Source organism: Engystomops pustulosus, chromosome 4 (assembly GCF_040894005.1).
Source record: "Engystomops pustulosus chromosome 4, aEngPut4.maternal, whole genome shotgun sequence".
NCBI lineage: Eukaryota > Metazoa > Chordata > Amphibia > Anura > Leptodactylidae > Engystomops > Engystomops pustulosus.
Genome location: NC_092414.1, coordinates 194,451,300 through 194,471,625, shown reverse-complemented (window position 1 = coordinate 194,471,625; position 20,326 = coordinate 194,451,300). Strand labels below are relative to the sequence as shown.

The 20,326-nt window shown below is 41.3% G+C and overlaps 1 protein-coding gene across 3 annotated transcripts; it reads left to right on the top strand.

Annotated features, from left to right (window-relative positions):
• Positions 1–4,338: 4,338 nt before the first annotated feature.
• On the top strand, positions 4,339–19,786 carry PCP2 (Purkinje cell protein 2). Of its 3 annotated transcripts, none has more exons than XM_072149224.1 (4): positions 4,339–4,495; positions 6,161–6,290; positions 7,478–7,638; positions 18,239–19,786. In XM_072149224.1, the coding sequence occupies exons 1-4, from the start codon at positions 4,421–4,423 to the stop codon at positions 18,353–18,355; spliced, it is 483 nt and encodes a 160-aa protein (XP_072005325.1). In that variant the 5' UTR covers positions 4,339–4,420; the 3' UTR covers positions 18,356–19,786. The 3 variants fall into 3 exon arrangements, with proteins under 3 accessions (XP_072005325.1, XP_072005327.1, XP_072005326.1); XM_072149226.1 differs by lacking the exon at positions 18,239–19,786 and adding an exon at positions 14,752–14,893; XM_072149225.1 differs by having other exon boundaries at positions 4,343–4,495; positions 6,164–6,290.
• The last annotated feature ends 540 nt before the right edge of the window (positions 19,787–20,326 follow it).

Sequence of the window (20,326 nt, the reverse complement as noted above, 5' to 3'; positions counted from 1 at the left end):
TCGCGTAACACGTCGGGAAAACGCAAATCGGGCCCTTAGTAAATGACCCCCAGTGTGTTTGTAGTCTGTAACCATGGATACGCCTTAACTGCAAAAGAGCTGTAGATACAAAACCATATACATTTAAAGATAAGAACATATTGAAAAATATTCTCTACACTACAAACAACAATCTATTTCACTTTTTAGAGATGTGTGTAGCATGGGGGGATGGCTGAGTACAGGAGAGCATCCTCCTATTGATAGTTGGTTACTACATCTAAATATAGCAAACTTTTTATGGTTCCCATAAGGTGAGTGACCTTGTGATCAAATCTCTCCCGCCCAGAAGATAAGGTAACCTCCGTTTGGCCCCATACCAAGTAATCCTTCCCATGGATTAACACTCACAGACCTGACAACCATCTGTATGAGTTATGATTGCCAAACATTTCTGTGTATGACAATCCCATGTTTTGGGCACTACATGTATTCTCTATAGTCTTCCAGTAGTGATGTATATGATGATACGACTTATTGTCGAGGAGCGGGAGAAAGACAATTTGTAAGAGAGAAATCCACTCCAAGGTCTATCCATTTCTATAGGAGGCCAATCGTGGGGTTCTTTGGGATATAGAAATATACACACGTTGCAAAATAATGTGCTTACCACGCGTCATCGTATAAATTCAATCCTCTTAAAATCTTACCATATTCTGCACATTAATGAGATCTGCCAGATAGTTCACATCTACTAATTACTGGACATGCGCCAAATCTTACTAGTTGACACTGGAAGCAATGGAGCAGATGCTGGCCTCAATACCCCGAGGAGTCTTCACGTTAGCCAAGTATGGACACTCTATAGTGGAGGCCTATCGGTGGGTGCGGGTCTCCCGACAGAAGCATCAGGGCACCCGAACTCAAGTTTCCATAAACCTTATTACTGTACCCTGCTGATGTCTTGTATCTGGTCCTGCAGAGTTCACGAAAATGCTTTGACCAACGATCACGCCGCAATTCACTAGGATCGCGCACCCGATATCCTGCATGTGTCGCTTCCCCGCTCAGGTCCGCCAGAGTTCACCTTCTTCTTCCCGGTGCATGTAAGTGCATTGTCTTGTGACACAATTTGAATCTTAGATCCCGCGCTCAGTCCGAATCGTCCAAAGGCCAGCCCCCCATTTCTGTCGCATGAAAGCCAGCGCCACAATCAAATCGCATGCGACACAATCCCCAGTTAAATACCAGTCACAGCCATGCAAAACCAGAAAACGTCAGAAAAAGCGGCGAAAGTGCAGCCATGGACCCTTAGTAAATACGCCCCAGTGTGTAAGGAGCCAAGCCTATAGGAGGTCTGCTTGATGCCATTGACATAACCACCTCAACTGAATTTGATTACTTCAATTTAGTCAAAGGACCCGGAGAGTAGAAAATCTGGGCCTATTATTTCCCCTCCGGGCACTTTAAATTTCCCCATCCCATCCCAAAGGAAACTAACGCCATGGCTAAAATTGTTGATGGCTGCTCTGGTGCCACATTGGGAACCAAGTTTTTGTACCATTGCCAACAAAATAGTTCTGTTTCATTTTATGAAATGTTGTAGTTCCCAGTCAGTGACTAGTGGGTGGTAAAAGTGAGTTTTGCAGTACTTTTCGGCTATTTGCATCTGGAAGATTCCTCAATAGATGCCACTGTATAAGCACATTGGGGCACATTTACTTACCCAGTCCTGTCACGATCTTTATCCAGACTGTCTGGCGAGGAAGAAATCGGCACGATTCACCAAGACTGTGCGCCCGAGATCCTGCATGTGTCAATTTTCCGCTGAGGTCCGCCCGAAAATGACGGACAACCGGACGGAAATGCGGCCGCGGGACCTTAGTATATAAGACCCATTGTGTTGTCCAACCCTTTCGGTACCAACTATACCAAATGTATATTAGCATCTAGACATTTGTTTTTACTGGGTAACTTTGTAATGGAATGGCCCGGTCTACTGGGTTATTCCCAAGAACTAGTGAGGTGAAGGCCAAAATGACAACTGAATGGTGGTCTATGGACACACCACAAATCTCCTGAAGCATATAAGTAAATGGGCAATGCGAAAAAAAAACAAAAAAAGGGACCCCGTCACATTACCCAAAGAAGAATTTAAGGTTGTTGAGATATTAAAGTAGCTGGTTATTCTCTTCAGTATTAGACACATAATAAAAATCGTGGTAAGGGAGTGGTTTTCCCGATGGCTATGTCATGACAATCGTGACCAGCCATCGACAATCCTTTCAAAAGTTTCTATAGTCATTCCTATAGGACTCACATACAGGCACCAGAAAGTTTTTTGTGGTTGTCCTGCTTTAAAGGGCACTCGTCACCAGGGACCTTATTTTAACTAAAGACAGGTTACAGAAGCCCATCACACCTGCAGTACAAATCTGCCTTTCTGCTTTCTCTAAGCATTTGCATTACAATATATTTGTGTTATCACTTACCTTGCACCCTGACAGAATCCTCTGTGTAGTCCCAGGGGTTGGGCTTTGGTTGCATTTCAAAAAAACAATACGTGACTTGTCTGTGCTGCAGACTGCTCAGCTCTCAGCCCCCACCTTTGTGCTCCCTTACAGCTCCTCCCTTTCCCACTGATGTCACCTCACCAGGCTGTGAGCTGTGTAATGGAGCAGGAGGGAGGAGCTGTACAGAAGTAATTCATCATTACAAAAAAAGGAAGGTAGCCTTCCTCAGATCAGATGAGCAGATACAATGGTCTTTTTAGTGACAAAATGTATTGGAATTTTATAAATTATGCATCAGTCCAAAATTTGTAAAGATTTTCCTAAATTTTTAGTAACGACCCCTGCTTGCTGAGTAAATTATGGCCTGAAAGGGGTGGGTCTATGTGGACCCTGGCTAAAATGTTTGTTCTGTGGATAATCTCCCCCAAAAAATTACCAGAAAAATTTTTTAAGAGTCTTCCAAACCATTTGAGTTATATGAATCTTTCAATACATGCCAATAAGGATCTTTTAATACTTTTTCAAATTTCTTCAGCTTCCCACAATGATATAAACAATTTGAAACACTTCTAGAAGTGAATAAATATACTCTTTGCATATAAAAAGTAGAAATAAATACCTTGTGGATATATAGCAACCTAATTGTACACCTAAAAATAACTGAGAACTAGTTGGGTCATGGAAAAGAAAGGTTACCCTTTTATGGCCTTGGATAGGGACCCATGGCGGTGCCCATTGATACACTTTTCTCATCATCTGTAAGTGGTATTTTTCTTAAGTCCCCCTTCACATCATATAGGTCTCTCTTGTCAGAAGTAGAGCCTACAGAGCAATGATCAATCTAAAAAAATATGGCCATCAGAACATCCTTATTTTAGGGACAAAATATGCCCATGTGACGGGGGCCTTATATTTCTTTGTATAGGGCAGTGGTGGCGAACCTATGGCACGGGGCACCCAGGCTATCACCCTAACACAGTGTTTTAGAACGACATCCTTGGCTACCAGGGCTATAGGAGGAGCGAGAAGGTGTGGATAGAGACAGATTATTTTTGGAGCTCCTGCTCTGGAGACCCGGATTCTTCCTTTTTTAGGGGACGCTGGAGGGAAGCTACAATCCAAATTTCTCCATCAAATTTCTATAATATTGGTGAAATCAGGACGCCAATATGATTGAAACCTGTGAAAGATCATGGATCGATAAGTTACTGCTTAAGTTGTCATGTTGGCACTTTTCAACATATAATTGGGTTTTGGTTGAAGTTTGGGCACTCTGTCTCCAAAAGGTTCGCCATCACTGGTATAGGGTGTCTAAAATCCCACCATATAACTGCGGCTCTTGCAGAAAACAACTACTGCTTTTAGCACTATGTGGTTAATGTAATAATAATCTATTATATCGTATGACCATCTATACTTGGAAAAGTTTTAACATCAAGTCCAAAACATCATTAGCCAATGATATCCTATTGACGTGAGTGATGTAAGATAATATTACAGCAGATATCTGATATTTATCTATAGTTTATCAATTTTGAATTATAATCCAGTTTCTTTGCCTTTTCCATGGAATGACCCTGAATTCCTAAAATGCGTATGACCCGGACGTCACATGTAGATACATGTGTCAGTATAACTATATAGGAATCGCTATTTGCCGCTGGATATCAATGCTGTGACATCCCTTATAATCACAGAAATATGTAAACACACAGAGCAACATATACCCTCTGCTCCACTAACAATTATCCCAGATAATCTTAATGGGGGATTAACCAGCTCCTTCCTGCAGATGGGGCCTCCCTTATTATGAGATGATTTAATGATCTGTACAAGGGGAGGGAGGGTAGGTTGACCCCGGAGGACATTTAATAGGGCTGCAGATCTGAGATGGGCACACAGATATCTGCTCACCAGGGGCAACCAGGATGGAGCCAGTAGATGGAGCTGAGGAGGTGCAGGACAGGAAGGACTCCATGACTGATCCTGAATCGGGGCTTGTGGTAAGAGGAGTATTTATCATGTGTGGGTGGCGGGAGGATAATCTAGATGTGCAGATCCGCTTGTTCCATATATATCAAGGACTTGTTTCTGTCTGTAGACTGAGCTTTGTGTTTGTTGGACTCAATATAGTCAACCAGTTCATGGCAATAGATGCCTGTATCTTCACCTGTAATCTTGCTGCCAGCATCTTACAATAACCTAGTTATTATTTAGTCTTGAGAATACATGGTCTATGACATGGCATACTCATTCTATGTAATGTTTTGATTATGGGCTGCAGTAGGATGACATCACAACACCCTAAGGTATAGCCCCAGTTTTAATCAAGTTGTCTTGATGAGTTTCATTAATAAAAAGGCTACTCTCAGGGTTTTCAAACTTTTTACAAGCCCAGCAATCATCTATGATCGACTTGGGGACCCTAGCAGGAAGAATTTTATTTCCCTGCAGTGCCACCACAGGTAAAATTAGGTATTACATGGTGGCAATTAAAATCAATGGACAGTCTGTGTTCTAATAGGAATATATTAGTCCTTCAAAGAAAGTGTTAAAAAAATACCTTTAGATTCACTATGAGCATGGCAATCCTCAAATATAACATACCGTATGTGGTGGAACTGAGGAACAGTTCAGAAGATACCTACCTAATCCTGGACTAGAATATTAAATAGTTGGATGATGAAGTATTGTCTTCTATCATGTCCATGTAATGTTAATTATTAGGAATTAAGCTCTGACCCCTATCTGAAGGAATGAGTAATGAGATTTTGAGTATTTATCACTAGACCAGATCCTAATTGAAAGGTCCCTCTGGATGGATCCCTATCTAGTAAATGGGCTCTTAACATTGATACACACGTGTCGTCCAGAATCTCTCTAGGATACTTATGATTTGTCCATGTCCAATTTTCTAGATGACTATTTTGAAGATTCTCTGACATTCTGTCTGGATGTTTCTCATCTAGAGATAAACTTTTGTACTATCTAAGAAATATCCAAGCTTACTAGATGCTCCAGCACTGCCCTACGATATGGTTTAAGTTCAGGTGTAAATTACATCATGGTAAGTCCGAGCTACAACAAAGCTTCCATACTGACTTAAATGAGTTGTCTGGTTTGGAAAAGCAATAATGAGCATTAGGTATGAGTTTTTCTCTCTTCAGGATCTTGAATCTCTGTAGAGGCCAAAAATGTAGGACACCGTGTGGATCAGTTCATGGTCTGAGCATCCTTTTTACAAAAACATTTGTGCCTAGCAGAGGACAACTATTTTTGTTCAAAGAATCCTCCATCCAAAAAGTTATCCACAAGTGTTGCACACTGCTCATCCTAGGGCACCGCAAAAGAGGCTTTGTCACGCCAACTCATAGAGAGGGTCAATATGAGAGGGTCTTTAATTAATGTTACTTAGTTTAGATCATTTTAGTAAACATAATCCTTCTTGTTGGATCTTTACAATTATGTCTTTTGCTAACTCCACCATGGGATCTGGTTAGTAGATCCGTGAGATTTGTTAACTCGGAGTCCCTTCAACATGTTACAGGTTTGGCATAGAATTTTTGCCAAAACATTTTTCTAATGGGTCACTTTTTATTATTTGAGGTTTTCGGACACTGTTTCTTCTTTCATGTTCTGTATTTCTTTGATGGATTTTGTTTCTATAGCAGGAAGTCAGTAAGGAACAAGAAGGTTTCTTCAACCTCCTCACCCATGTTCAAGGTGCAAGAATGGACGAGCAGAGATGCAACATCCAGATTGTCCACAGCAAAGGAGACCAAGAAAGAAAGAACAGCAGTAAGTCTCTCCATGACCTGTATCTGCGATAAATAGTCATACAGTTGCAGTTGTTGGCATTAGAATATTTTCAAGCAACATTTTATAGCACTTTATAGATGAGAGCATTGAGCCATGAAATCTCATTATTAAAGGGGCTACTCAGAAAACCTACTGGTGGCCAGGGGTTCTATTAAAGCCTATTTTTGGTGATCTGTTCCAGTAGCCTATTCCTTCCGTTTCTGCTCTCAGAAAGTCACTGAAGTATCAGCCACACCACTTCAGCATTGCAAGTGGTGGAAAGGTAGACCATACCAGAGTTGTAATACTTTTTTTTATTATTTTACTTCCCACCCTCCGTGGGTTTTCCAAAAAGTGTAGAAGATCCTTTTAACTTACAGTGGTAGACTGCATGGAATAATAAATGGTGCCACTAGAAAGTGGTACTTGCCCCAAAGAAAACAAGCCCTCATAAATTCAAAACATAAAAAATTGAATCGCAATGCAAAATAAAATTAAACTCAGAAAAGTATACTTTAAGTGGAGAGCGGATAGAATTTAAAGAATCTGACACATCAATGCATTACTCCCACTGATTTCAATGGGAATTAGGTAATGCTTAGTTTCCTCATGGCACTAAAGGTGAACTGAAATTAGAGTGCTCCACAGATTACATCTGTATGATAGGGTTCCTGGCAACTACCCCATTGTTTAGGGACCCATCATACAAAAAGGAAAATATAATAATCTCTATAGTTATACCAGAGACTTTCAACATGGCAGGAGACAATAGTAAAATTACATGCTATAAACACCAAACTAATCAGCCCCCTCGGCCTGGACTTACTGAACCACAATGCACACCAATATGTCCTACAATTAAAAGCCAGAACTGAGATGATTCCTCAGGCAATAATGACCTCCATTCCCTCTCAGCAATATCTTGGTATCTGTGTAGAACCTCCATAATGTTACAAATCCTGGTCAATAATTCACAAGTCATTATCTTCTGGTGTTCATATTGAAGAAGCCCTTGGTAAAGGCTTTAGTTGCCCATCGGCCAAATGCTCAATAAAACCTCAAATATTGATGTTCTCCTTGGACGTTCATGTACATGAGTCAGAATCTGCTTCAAATTTATCACTGGCCGACTTATTGTCCCTAATATTTTGTTAGTATCCCCCAGCTAAGTCAATTTCTTTCCACAGATCCAGTGACTCCACCACCTGAGATGAACCATTTGATGGACATGTTGGCGCAGTCACAAAGTCGTCGACTGGACGATCAGAGAGCAGAGTTTATCCAGTCTCCCTCATTTCCTGACACTATGCCTACTCGCAGGGTGTCCCAAGACAATGGGGGCCTGAAGGTGAGTAGTTTATTAAATCCAAAATTAAATCTCCCCCTTCCCTATAAACCATCTAGGTCGATACCTTGTGCTCACTGCACCATGTTGCCATCGACATCTACGGGGGCCCCCATACAGTTATGTGAGTGAGGCCTAAGAGATAAATATATATATATATATACTGTATGTGCGATATATATATATACACACACATACACAACTCTTACCCAATGAATGACAAGCTACAGGGGGGAAAAAATGGTCAGCCACCAATTGTGCAAGTTCTCCCACTTAAAAAGATAAGAAATGCCTGAAATTACATCATAGGTAGAGCCTAAACCATGAGAGACAAAATGAGAAAACCAATCGAGAAAATCCCAGTGGGCCACATTTACTAAGAATGTAGGAAACTTCACTAAAAGTGCCCTATAATGCTGGGTGCGCCAAATTCATTAAAGGGGTATTCCAGGAATCAGTATAATTCATATACAAATGGGTCCTTAAAATTTAAGCTAATATGTAATTAGTTGTTATTTAAAATTTTGCTCCCCTTAGCAGAAAATGCTGGTGATATAGACTGTAATGAAGAATTAAAATGCTACTGGCCCTTTAATCAGTCCGTTAATTTCCCCCACATGGTCCGTTGCGGAGCAGACACAGGACAGAAGATGGCCGCTGGTCACATGTCCACATCACATGTCCTGCACCTGCCTGGGCAGGTCATGTGATCACCAATATGTTTGGCTGTAGTCGGTTGGTTGCAGTGCATCCAGTATGGCCGGTGTTGTGGTGATGGCAGTTACACATCATTACTATGGTAACAGAGCAAGAAAGCCTGTTATATCATCACCAGGAGCAGAGCATAAGAGGGAGGAGGAGTTACTGATAACTAAAGGATCATGGGACTTGTAGTTTCCAGTGGCAGCCATCTTGGTGATTACTCTGCCTACTTTAGAGAGGCCATAAAATTTTGTGAATCATAAAATCAAACTATTTAAGCTCCGTTTTGTGACTAACGACATTGAGTTTTGTTCTATTCATTTATTTATAGAATTATGGTTTTTTGTATCAGATGTTCATATTCCTGGAATACCCCTTTAAGGATGTGGCCCGACAGAGTTCACCAACTTTTTTGTGGGGCACCTTTAATATAGGGTATGCAACAGACTTTGCATGTTAAATCTGGCGCATGGTCCGACTGAGCGCCGGAACGCCGCCTAATTTGTGTCACATGAAGACTAGTGCAGCTGCGCCACAAAACGGTTGTGTACAACACAATAGTGGCGTGGACAGTTCTTAAATACCTGTGCAAGCAGTTTACACTAGAAAGAACTTGTAAAGTCCAACAGAAAACTGGCGCAAAGCCCTTAGTAAATGTGCCCCATTGTCTGTTTTTTAAAGAATTTATTTGCATATTATGGTGGAAAAGAAGTATTTGGTCAATAACAAGTGTTATATCATTTGTAAGCAATGACAGAGGTCAGATGTTTTCTGAAAGTCTTCACAAGGTCGGCACACACTGGTGCTTGTATGTTGGCCCATTCCTCCATTCAGATCTTCTCTACAGCAGTGATGTTTTGGGCTGTTACTGGGCAACAAATATTTTCAACTTCCTCCAAAGGTTTTCCATGGAGTTGTGATCTGGACACTAGCTGGGCCACCCCAGAACCATGAAAGGCTTCTTGTGAAGTCGCTCGTCTTACCATGGTGGTGCTCATGGGATCATTGTTTCACCAGCCATGTTCATCTTCAATGCCTATGCTCAGTGTCGGACTGGGACATCTTGGGCCCACCAGATAAAATTGTTCCGAGGACCAACCTTCATCATCCTCTAGGAAATAAACCCTAGTAACCTCCAAATTAGGTTGTCTTCTGCTGTATCTATGGTGTTCAGTATTAAGGTTCAGCTGGGCCCATCGGAGGATCCTCCGGTACTCTGGTGGGCCAGTCCGTCACTGTCTATGCTGATAGAAAATCTCACGATACATGGCCCCATTCATTCTTTTATGTACATGAATCAGTCATGCCGGTCCGAGAACCAGCCCCTCGTCATGATGTTGCCACCCCACGTGCTTTACAGGAGGTCTGGTGATCTCTGAATGCAACTCAGCATTTACTCTCTTCCAAACATGATGAGTTGTGTTTCTACCAAACACTTCCATTTTGATCAGACCATATGACATACTCCCAATACTCTTTTGGAACCTCCAAATGCTCTCTAGCAAACTTCAGAAGGGCCTGTATATGTAATGGCTTAAGCAGGAGGAGATGCAGGATCTGACTCCCTGGTGGCGTAGTGTGTTACTGATGGTAGCCTTTGTTATATTGGTCCCAGGTTTCTGCAGGTCACTAGGTCCATGTGTGGATCTGGGATTTTTGATCACCGTTCTTGTGATCATTTGAGATCTTGCGTGGAGCACCTGATCGAGGGAGATTATCAGTGGTCCTGTGTGTCCTAATTATTGCGCCCACAGTTCATTTATTCACACCAAGCTGCTGCCTATTGTAGATTCAGTCTTCCCAACCTGGTGCAGGTCTACAATTCTGTTTCTAATGTCCTTCGACAACTCTTTGGTCTTCACCATAGTGGTAGTTTGAAATGTGACCATTTGAGGTTGTGGACATGAGTCTTTTTAATACTGATAACAAGGTCAAGCAGGATCCATTACTACAGGAAACTAGTGGAGGACGGAGGAGCCTCTTGGAGAAGAAGTTACAGGTCCGAGAGTTAGAAATCTTGCTTGTCTGAAGGTGATCAAATACTTATTTTCCACTATAATTTGCAAATAAATTCAGTAAAAATCAGACAATGTGATTTTCTGAATTTGGTTTTACATTTTGTCTCTCATAGTTGAGGTTTACCTAAGATGTTAAGTACAGGCCTCTCATCTTTTTAACTGCTGGCTGATTAGATACTTTTTTCCCACTGTATCTGTGTGTTGAGGGAAGCAGATGCTACTTATTAAAGTCCTGTGATCAAAGCACAAACAGGATCGGTAAAATCCCCAATGGGGTATATATATTGTGGAAGCTACATACCACAATCTGAGTGGCTGTCTTGGTTGCGGCCTAGCCACAGATGTCACAATAGCTCAGGCCTTGTATAGGCCTCATCCAGGTGAGTGAAAAAGGAGATGATGAAAAACTCACAGTTTCTTTATTACAAGAATCCACAAACAGGTCAGCAGCGATAACGGGCTGTGCAACGTTCCAGTCAGATGGCATACAGGGCTGTCCGGTTGGCTAGCTGAAATGCAATAAATCCCTTTGTTGTAAAGGTACTACCTCAGCCCTGAACCAGTGGTCTGCTAGGCTGGATAAATCTCCTGGGAGGCGAATTGGCTCTGCTGCATCTGCAGCACTAAATCAGCAAAGCTCTCTAATAGCAGAAGAGCATAAAAAAACAACCCGAATCTTAAACACAGAACAACTGCTAGTGAAACGCCATGTAAAGCAAGGTCACTCAGATCCCCATGGAGGAAAATCAGGCACACAAAGGCTGCCGATGACTCCTCCTGGGACACACCACATGCTGCTAGCAGGGAGCCAGGTAATGTGAATTAAACTTATATAAAGTGCTGATTCAGAATGCTGACAATAGTATTTTTAAAATCAGCAAAGGCTGCATTGAGGAAGTTTGAAAAGCAGTGGAGCAAATGGTTGGATTGCCCAAGAGGAGGAGCTGCTCAGAAGGTGGAGGCAGGTGTGCCCAGAGGGACTGTTAGGGGGAAGGCAGGAAGTGATATAACACAGGGGCGGGTTGTGTGGTGCAGCAAAAAGGGAGTTTAATCCTGGACTAGAAGGGACCGGACCGCTGGGTGGGGGGGGGGGGGAGAGGTTTGTTAAGAAAGGGAGGGGAGGGGTTGGTTTATGGTTTTGGTCATGTGATGTAATTTATACATTGGAATTTGTACTAATACAAATGTCTGTTCTTCAAAATGGATGTAAATTTATATGCTTTAATAAAGACCATCTGATTTAAAAAAAAAATCAGCAAAGGCAGTGGCTATAGGAACCTGTCACCAGCTAAAAATGACATTCCTGGTAACAGGTTTGTTTTAACTCTTTGGTACCAGAACAGAATATATACAATGCAGCCCAAATAGGGAGATTTCTATAGGAACGTGAAATAGTTGAGTTGTGTTTCCTAGTCAGCTGAATCTCTGAGTTACAGAGCCCAGTAGGGTGATCAGTCCTACTGGGTCCACTCTAGTCTTTTTCTTAAACTGAAGTGCGTGGAAGAAATGGGAGGAAGATGAAGCATCATGTTGGCTGGGGCAGATATAGAAACCAGAATACTGATTTTTTGGTATGTGTTAGGAGGGGCCTGCAACACACACGGCACTGTGATGTTATGTTATCACATCATGTGTTTCAGGGCCTTAGATCTTTTCAATTGTGTTATCATACTACCTTTATATTATTAGGAAGTATAGTTTTATATATTGGTAATAAATATTTTAATTTGCCTAATCAATTATCTGTGAAACACCAGGAAATCTCTGGTGATCCCTAATACTTGATCAGCAAATAATATCTAGCTTCTTCCCCTCTCTGAATTGGCCTAGTTTGCTTCAGGCTTTCAGAAACGAGTCTGTCGCCAAGTTGTAAAATATATAACTAACATTATTTTTAAGTATATTACATATGAATTTACTGAGGTTATAGACTGCATTATACTCCAGCACTAGATATACTGGTTGTCTATGTAAACTCCCCGACATTCAGAACATCAAAGCAAACTTCATGCAGAAACTGAACAAGCAGGGAGTGAAGAGAAGTTGGTCTAAAGTGGGTTTAAAAAAGTTTTTTCTGTATATCCAAATCTTCAACAATAAGTAACTGGTGTTTGGTTACTCCTGTCACCACTGCTGTCATGTCCTAGTGAACAACATAGAGCCTTCAATACACAACACTACAGTCATCATCAGTTTATCTATTCATTTAATCTAGCCCTTAAAGGGGTTGTTCACTTTAATCACATTCCAGCATATAACCGATATTGTTTATGTAATGAAAAGTTATCCAAATTTCCTATATACTTTCTGTATCAGTTCTCTACAGTATTCTAGATCTCTTCTTGCTGTCCTGTAACAGGAAGCTTCTATGTTCACTTCCTGTAGATAAACACCGCTCCATTGTCATGTGATGTCACACAGGTGCACGGCTCGTTATAACACACAGTGAGGCACATTTACTAAAGGTCTGCTGACTGCATTTCCGTAGGGTTTCTTGACAATTTCTGATTTGCGGCAAATTTAAGAGGGGTTTTTGGCGCACGCAAACAGATTTTGGTGCAATCTTTCTATTCGACACAAATAGGGGGCGTGGCCGTCAGACAACCCGACTGAGCGCAGGATTTAAAATTCAAATTGTATAGCAAGACAAGCACTCACATACACCGGGAAGAAGAAGGTGAACTCCGGCGGACCTGAGCGTGGAAGCCACACATGCAGGATCTCGGGCGCATGATCTTAGTGAATCGCGCCGGACTTCATCCTTGTCGGACAACGCACCTCAGCGATCGCGGGTAAGTAAATGTGCTCCAGTGTAATCAGAGCTGTGTGATACTAATGAGTCGTATACCTGTATGACATCACATGACCATGAACCGGTGTTTATATTCAGGAAGTAAACAATGAAGTTTTCTGTTGCACGATAGCAAGAAGAGATCTAGAAAACTGTAAAGAATTAATACGGAAAGTCTATTAAACATTTGTAGTAGTTTTCTTTAGGCTACATTCACACTGCCGTTGCCCGCCCGTACCGTACCGTAGCGGGCAACGGCAGTACACGGGGAGAGGAGGAGGAGGAGGTGAGCGCAGCTCACCCCCGCCCCTCTCCATAGGAACATATGGTGCACGGCGCCGTACTACGAAGAAAGATAGGACATGTCATATCTTTTTCTGGGGTACGGGGCGGTATGGGGTCTATGGGGGACGTATATCGGCCGCAAATACTTCGGACGTATATACGTGCCCCATACGGCAGTGTGAATGTAGCCTTACACAAACAATATCAATTACGTGAACAGCCCCTTTAAGTTCAGGTGATTTGCATTAGATCAAAAGTCCAAAACATACAAAATCCTAAGTTTTGTTTTACCTTTGCTCATTATTTCTGTTAAGTCTTCTTTGTTTTGTTTCATTTTTTTGTCTTTGTGTCCTCCAATGGTGCAAATATAAGAAAAATACTTTATCTACTTGTGGCCTTTACACCTAAATAGGGAATATGGCCATGTATACATAAAGAGACTGGATGCACATTTGTCATGCCGTATCAGTAGGTCTTCTTCCAAATGTCTTCTGAAAGTAGTGCACCATCATATGGCCTGATGAAGAGATCTTTAAAGTCTTAGTAAGGCCATGTATACTAATGTGGGATGGCGTGCCACAGACTTTACAAGGCAAGAAAGTGAAAACCTAGAAAAGTTTTGTAGTATATTGAAAATATAGCATCCCGAGGGTCGACAATGGGTGAAGAACCTCTTCAATTTCGATTTTATGTTTGAATTATATCAAAAACCCCTTTAAAGGAAACCTGTCAGCAGTAATTGACCTAATAAACCCCTACCAGTATGTTGCCAAACAGTTGAACACCTTCCATGTTTAATTCATGACCCAGTGTGGTTGCATCATACAGAAAATCATCTTTGAAGTGAGATGTAAATTGGTTGTATAAAGTCAAGGAGGCGGAGATTTTAACTCTGAAGTCAAGCTCTCTCTTCCCCAGAAAGTCCCTTCATTGTAATTGATGCTCCTGCATCCAGAGACATCACTAACCAGATCTCCTGAAGTCCAAGCATGATGTCAATCACAGAGGAGGCTCAGAGCTCCTCATCTTGAGTTCAGCTTGAAGAGTTTTCTTCCTCCTTGACTTTATACAACCAATTTACATCTCACTTCAAAGCTGATTTTCAGGATGATGTAACCACACTGGGCCATGAAAGAAACAAAAACTAGAAGATGTTACACTGCCTGACAATATACTAGTAGTGACTTATTAGGCCAATTGCTGATGACAGGTTCCCTTTAAGCTTTAGATGGAGAACCCCTTTAAGTTATATGTTATGTGATTCATGACACTCGTGTTGTATGTAACGTTTCCGTCTTGCTTCTTTATGTCCCCCTTCAGAACAAAGCATAGCCACCTGACCTCCTAGTTATCCATTTCTTGGAAGAGGAGATGATCTGTCAAGATCCTTTAAGATGTGTTTTTTTTCTGTATCTTATAAGAATTTATTCTCAATCTACTCAATAAATAATTTCCAGCTCTACTAACCTTGTTGTTTAATTACATAGATTCACAGTTATAACTTTTCAAACACAGGGTTAATTAAAGGGGTTGTCTTTAAATGTGTCTACTATTGTGTATGTCTCTGGAACAATATATGCACTACAGCCCTGGTTAATACATCTTCCCATGAACCTCTGGTCCATATCTGGGACCATATCCATATTAACATGGGTAGAATAGGGTACATGAATAGGGTACATAAATAAAGCCTTTCTTAAAGGGGTTCTCCAGATTTGTCCAATGTGTACTGAAAAAAGCACAAATGTGGTCATGGCTTGTAATAATTATAAGCTACTTTTCTTCAGCAGTTTTGGGGTTTATAATCTTTGTCCATGGACTACATACACAAGCAACTGATCAAGTAACTAAGCGAGGGAGATTTATCAGACACTTCTAATAAATCTCCTGTTTTCAAATGAACTAGATTTTGATTGAAGGAAATCCAACAAAAAGGAAAAAGACGTGGCACATTCAATAAAAGTGACTTTATTCTTCTTACATTAAAAAGGTTGTAAAGTGTGGATGTAGGCGAGCCACCTACGTGTTTTGATTGGATTCTATAGACATCTACTATACTTCTCCCCTAATGTATATATATAGTAATATACCTTAAATGCTCTGTATGTAAAGAAATGACAACATCAAGGAGAAGGAACCTACTGTGGAGGAAACACAGAGTTTGGCTAAATAATTTGCACATGTCAATAAGTCTTATACAAAAAGGAAGTGTCCCTTTAAAAATTCTGCTAATATTCTACCAAAATTGCACAACCCTACCAGGAAAAAATGTGTATTTGGTGCATGGGTAACACTAACACTACCTAAAGGCTACCACCAAAAAATAGACTGAAAACACAAAAGCTTCTAAGGTTTTATAGCTTGAAACATCATGTTGTACGCAATTGTAATGCTCCAAGTGCATTAACACATAGAGTTTGCATTGCGTTTACAAACGCCATGTAAATGCCATTGGGTGGGTCACATGGTGTTTGTAAACGCAATGCAAACGCCACAAGTGAAACCACCCTCAAGATACACCACGCTGAAATCTAACCACATATTCACTCCCCAAATCTTAAATGTAGCCACGTATCTAATACCTGGTGTGAGGATGTACCCACATATCCACTTCGAATACTCAGATATACCCACAGAGCCACTACCAATAGTCAAATGTACATTCCTGCTGTGCCCACTTATTAACTTCCAATACTTAAATGTACCTGCTGTTAACCCCTAATGCCAACATATCTACTAACCAGAGTTAAAATATACCCATGCACTCACAAGTAAGTGCTCCATCCTACAAAGACCACCATGACCTAATTCTTCCAACCCTGTCTTATATCTATAAAATTTGCAGCACATCTGGTTCTGCAACTACAGCATAGTTGTTAGAGGGGCCTTCCATTTTCACCATACAAAAAAGTAGAGGGGGGCACGTATCTATGAATAAGGAGTGTAGGGCTACAATACAGCCATTGTATACATATATACATTTCCTGAAAAGTATAAAGTCTTTGGCCATGGAGCCGCTGTTCACCATGCGCCCTTGCTAGCTAAGCCTCTGGAAGGATGGAATACCTTTACAGTTATACTGAAAACGCTTGCACAGCAAGTGTGGGATAAGTTAAAAAATTAATGGTACCATTCTCTGAGAGAACAAAATCATGGTACAAGATTGGTGCAATTGTAGCAGGAGAAGAAGTCAGCAATAGTTGAGGAGACAAATATGCCATGAGATTACAAAGGGACTGTTAGGGTGATAATACCAAAGCCCTCGCAAGGGTGGAGAAGCCCTGCGAAACAATCCATGGATCCCATATCCCTTCAAATAGCTGGAAGGTGTCAGTCCTGGTCGCCTCAATTCTAATTTTATGTACGTTATTCTCCCATAATGTTCAAAAATTCTGAGTAAGCTCATACCATGTGCTTTAAAGGCGTATTCCCAGAAAAACAAGACTCTTAAATATACTCAGGATAAAAAAATAACACATTCTCTAACTCACTGTTATTAACAAAAATACAGAATTTCACATATATAATTCCAACCTGTCCCTATCCGTCCTGGTGTACACAATTTTGGGTATTGCTGGTTATGACTGTAAATCTTCTGACTATGGTCAGATTCTTCTCATGAATAGCTTCTCTTGTCTGCACACTACAGTGCTCTCTACCTCCTACCCCTCCACCTGTATTATAAGACCAGCTCAGACACAGGCACATCCTGCCAGCAAGCAGCAATGTGCAGTGACTTACTCTACAAGCTGCAGACAGATAAGGTTTTTATCCGGGAGGGAGACATATAGCAGAGCTGACTCTGTTTGTGCGTTATAGGTGAGGGAGCAGAGCTGAATGTGTCATTGGGGCACATTTACTTATCCGTACGGAGGAGTTCACAGAATGTGCATTGTCCGACGATAATGCACTCTGCCACGATTCACTAATATTGTGTCCCCAATAACCTGCATGTGTCACTTCCCTGCTCAGGTCCGACAGAGTTCACGTTCTTCCTCTTGGTGCATGTAAGTGCTTGATCTTGCCACACAATTTGAAAGTTAAATCCCACGCTCCGTCCGAATCCGTCGGATCGTATGACGGCACGCCGCCTCTATTTCTGTCGCATGAAAGCTGGCGCAGCTGCGCCACAATCCGATCGCATACAACACAATCCCCTCTTAAATATCAGTCACAGCCGCGCAAAACCCGAAAACATCAGGAAGTTCGACGAAAGTGCGTCCGCGGACCCTTAGTAAATAAGCCCCATTGTGTGTAATATGCGTCTCATGGATCTCATTATCTCTTATCTGTCTCATCTCCCTCTTTTTCTATGTGTCAGATACTGGTAGAATGTTCAGAACCTAAATAAAAATGTAAATAAACCCTGGACCCTAATAATATAAGCACATTGTCAGCACACAGCATCTCACAGCACAGAGGAATCATGAAGTGTCTACTTAGAGAGTCCCAGTCCACACTCTGAAATTTTACAACAATAATGAGTGATAGAAGCTAAAACAGCAATAAAACTGAGTAAAATTGTAAAATAAGGCGGTTAAAAATTATTCACTTTTATTGACTTCTGGGATAGCCAATACTGGCATTCCCATAGTAGAGCATGGTGAGGTGTCCTAGCATGTGCACTACCTTGAAGACCCCCAATGTCTTGGGGAACACAGTGGTTGGACTCCTTACTATCAGATTTCAGGCTGATGATTAAGTACAAGTTCTGCTAGTTTCTGATGAGCGTTATGATTGATATTGGTATAAAAATGTTTGCTTGTTCTCCTTCTCTAACATGACCACTGGTTCCCTCTCTTGCCAGGAAGCAGAAGCTGTGCCCTTTGCATCTGGAGATGATTATTTCAGCTTCATTAATCAAGTCCACAGCCGACATCTTGGGAAGCTTCTAAAAAATCCTGGAGGTCAAAAAAAGTCTTAAAAATAGGACACCAAATCACATGAGCCATAAGTTACTATTATTGGTTGTAAATTGGACAAAATCACAATATAACAGAAGATCCTATTCTGAAGAAACAGGGATATCCTTCATCATCAATTGTAAGACTTGACCGAAAATCCCCCAAACTAAATGCCATACTATCCTGATGACTGCTATTTGTATCTACAGCCAATAAGGGGGTTAGTGATCAGGAATAAACACTTATGGGAGGGTATGGTCCCAATCACCGCCCAGGAATTTTAGGTTTTATTCAAATGTTTTTTTGTGTTATGTTTTGTATTAAACATAGGGCAGTGATGGCGAACCTATTAGAGACTGAGTGCCCAAACTACCACCAAACGCACTGATTTAAATGAAGAGTGCCAACATGGAAATTTAAGCAGTAACATGTTGCTACAGCTTTTAATTGTATTGGCATCCTGTGGACACCAATACAGTTAAAAGAAAGAGGAGAAATTCAGATTAACATTGTAGCTTCCTTCCAGGGTCCCCTGAACAGGAAGAATTGCAGGGCCCAGAGAAGGAGCTCCAATAATATTGCACATCCTGGGTGGTCCGGGACTGCAGGAGGAGGTTTTGATTCCTGCCTGGGTGCCCACAGAGAGTGCTCCAATTGCCACCTCTGGCACTCGTGCCATAGGTTCGCCACCACTGCCCTAGGGCAACTAGTATTATAATATGTTACTGAGCATTACTGTCTCTTGCTCATAAACCTCCACAGAGGGGTTTTTTACCCTAATTTTGATACATAAATCTGCAGGATTACTGTTTCAGTGTGCGGACTGGTGGCAGAAAGTCAATGTGCACCCTTGGGATTGTGCCATGGGCTTCTTGCCAAAAACACATTTTCCAAACCTTAGGGTCCTAATAGATAATGGAGGAAAGAGTCCATGATTCTTTATTACTCTATAGAGCAGCCTTAAAGGGGTTATCCAGATTAGAAAACCCAACTTTATACAAAATATTTAGGAAGTTCTGCATTAATGAGTGGGTGTGGGGGGATTCTTTAGTCAGGATTCTCAAAGTAGAGTGAAGCTACAAGGAGGGTCTCTTACCCATTGGGATAAACGACGACTGCGTAATACTTCACATACCCAGTGGAGGCGCTGCAGGAAGACTGAGCATGTAATACCACAGCTGACCACTGAAGCATGAAGAAACATACTGTGAAAGTGCCCTCCTCTGAGTGGAGAGAAGCCCTACATAAACCCCATGGAGTTGCTGGTGTATGTCTGTACATAGAGAGCAGACGTTTTGGAGCTGCCTGAAATACAAAGAGCTTGGCCTCGGTGTTGTTATGCTGTATTTTTCTTACCCCAATTATGTGACCTTCTAGTGAGACCCTCCTGGCATGTGACGTTTGCTTATACAAATTATTACTGTTAATAAAGCTATGTGTTACAAACTGAATAGTATGTTTTTTTGCGCCATGGTGTATAATAATACTTGTGGGGGCAAACCTGTGGGTAATACACACATGGGGATACACACTTGTAGGGGTGTATCTAGGAGAGGCAGGGCCCCTTTAAAAACTTATACTCACACATTTATATACTGATATACAGGCAGTCCCCGGGTAACGTACAGGATGGGTTCTGTAGGTTTGTTCTTAAGTTGAATTTGTATGTTAGTCGGAACTGTATATTTTATAACTGTTACGCCAGACAGAATTTTTTTGGTCTCTGTGACAATTGGATTTTAAAAATGTTGGATTGTCATAAGAACCAGAATTAACAATTAAATCTTAATTGAAGACACCTTTAATAACTGTTATCACTGTTTATAGAAGCCTAATGCTAAAGTACAGTAATTTACCAACATCCAGAGGCCCGTTTGTAACTAGGGGTCGTCTGTAAGTCAGGTGTTCTTAAGTAGGGGACCTCCTGTATACATTTATAGACTTACACAGATCTCCTGAGCACATGGGGTAAGTACACAGCAGGAATAAGA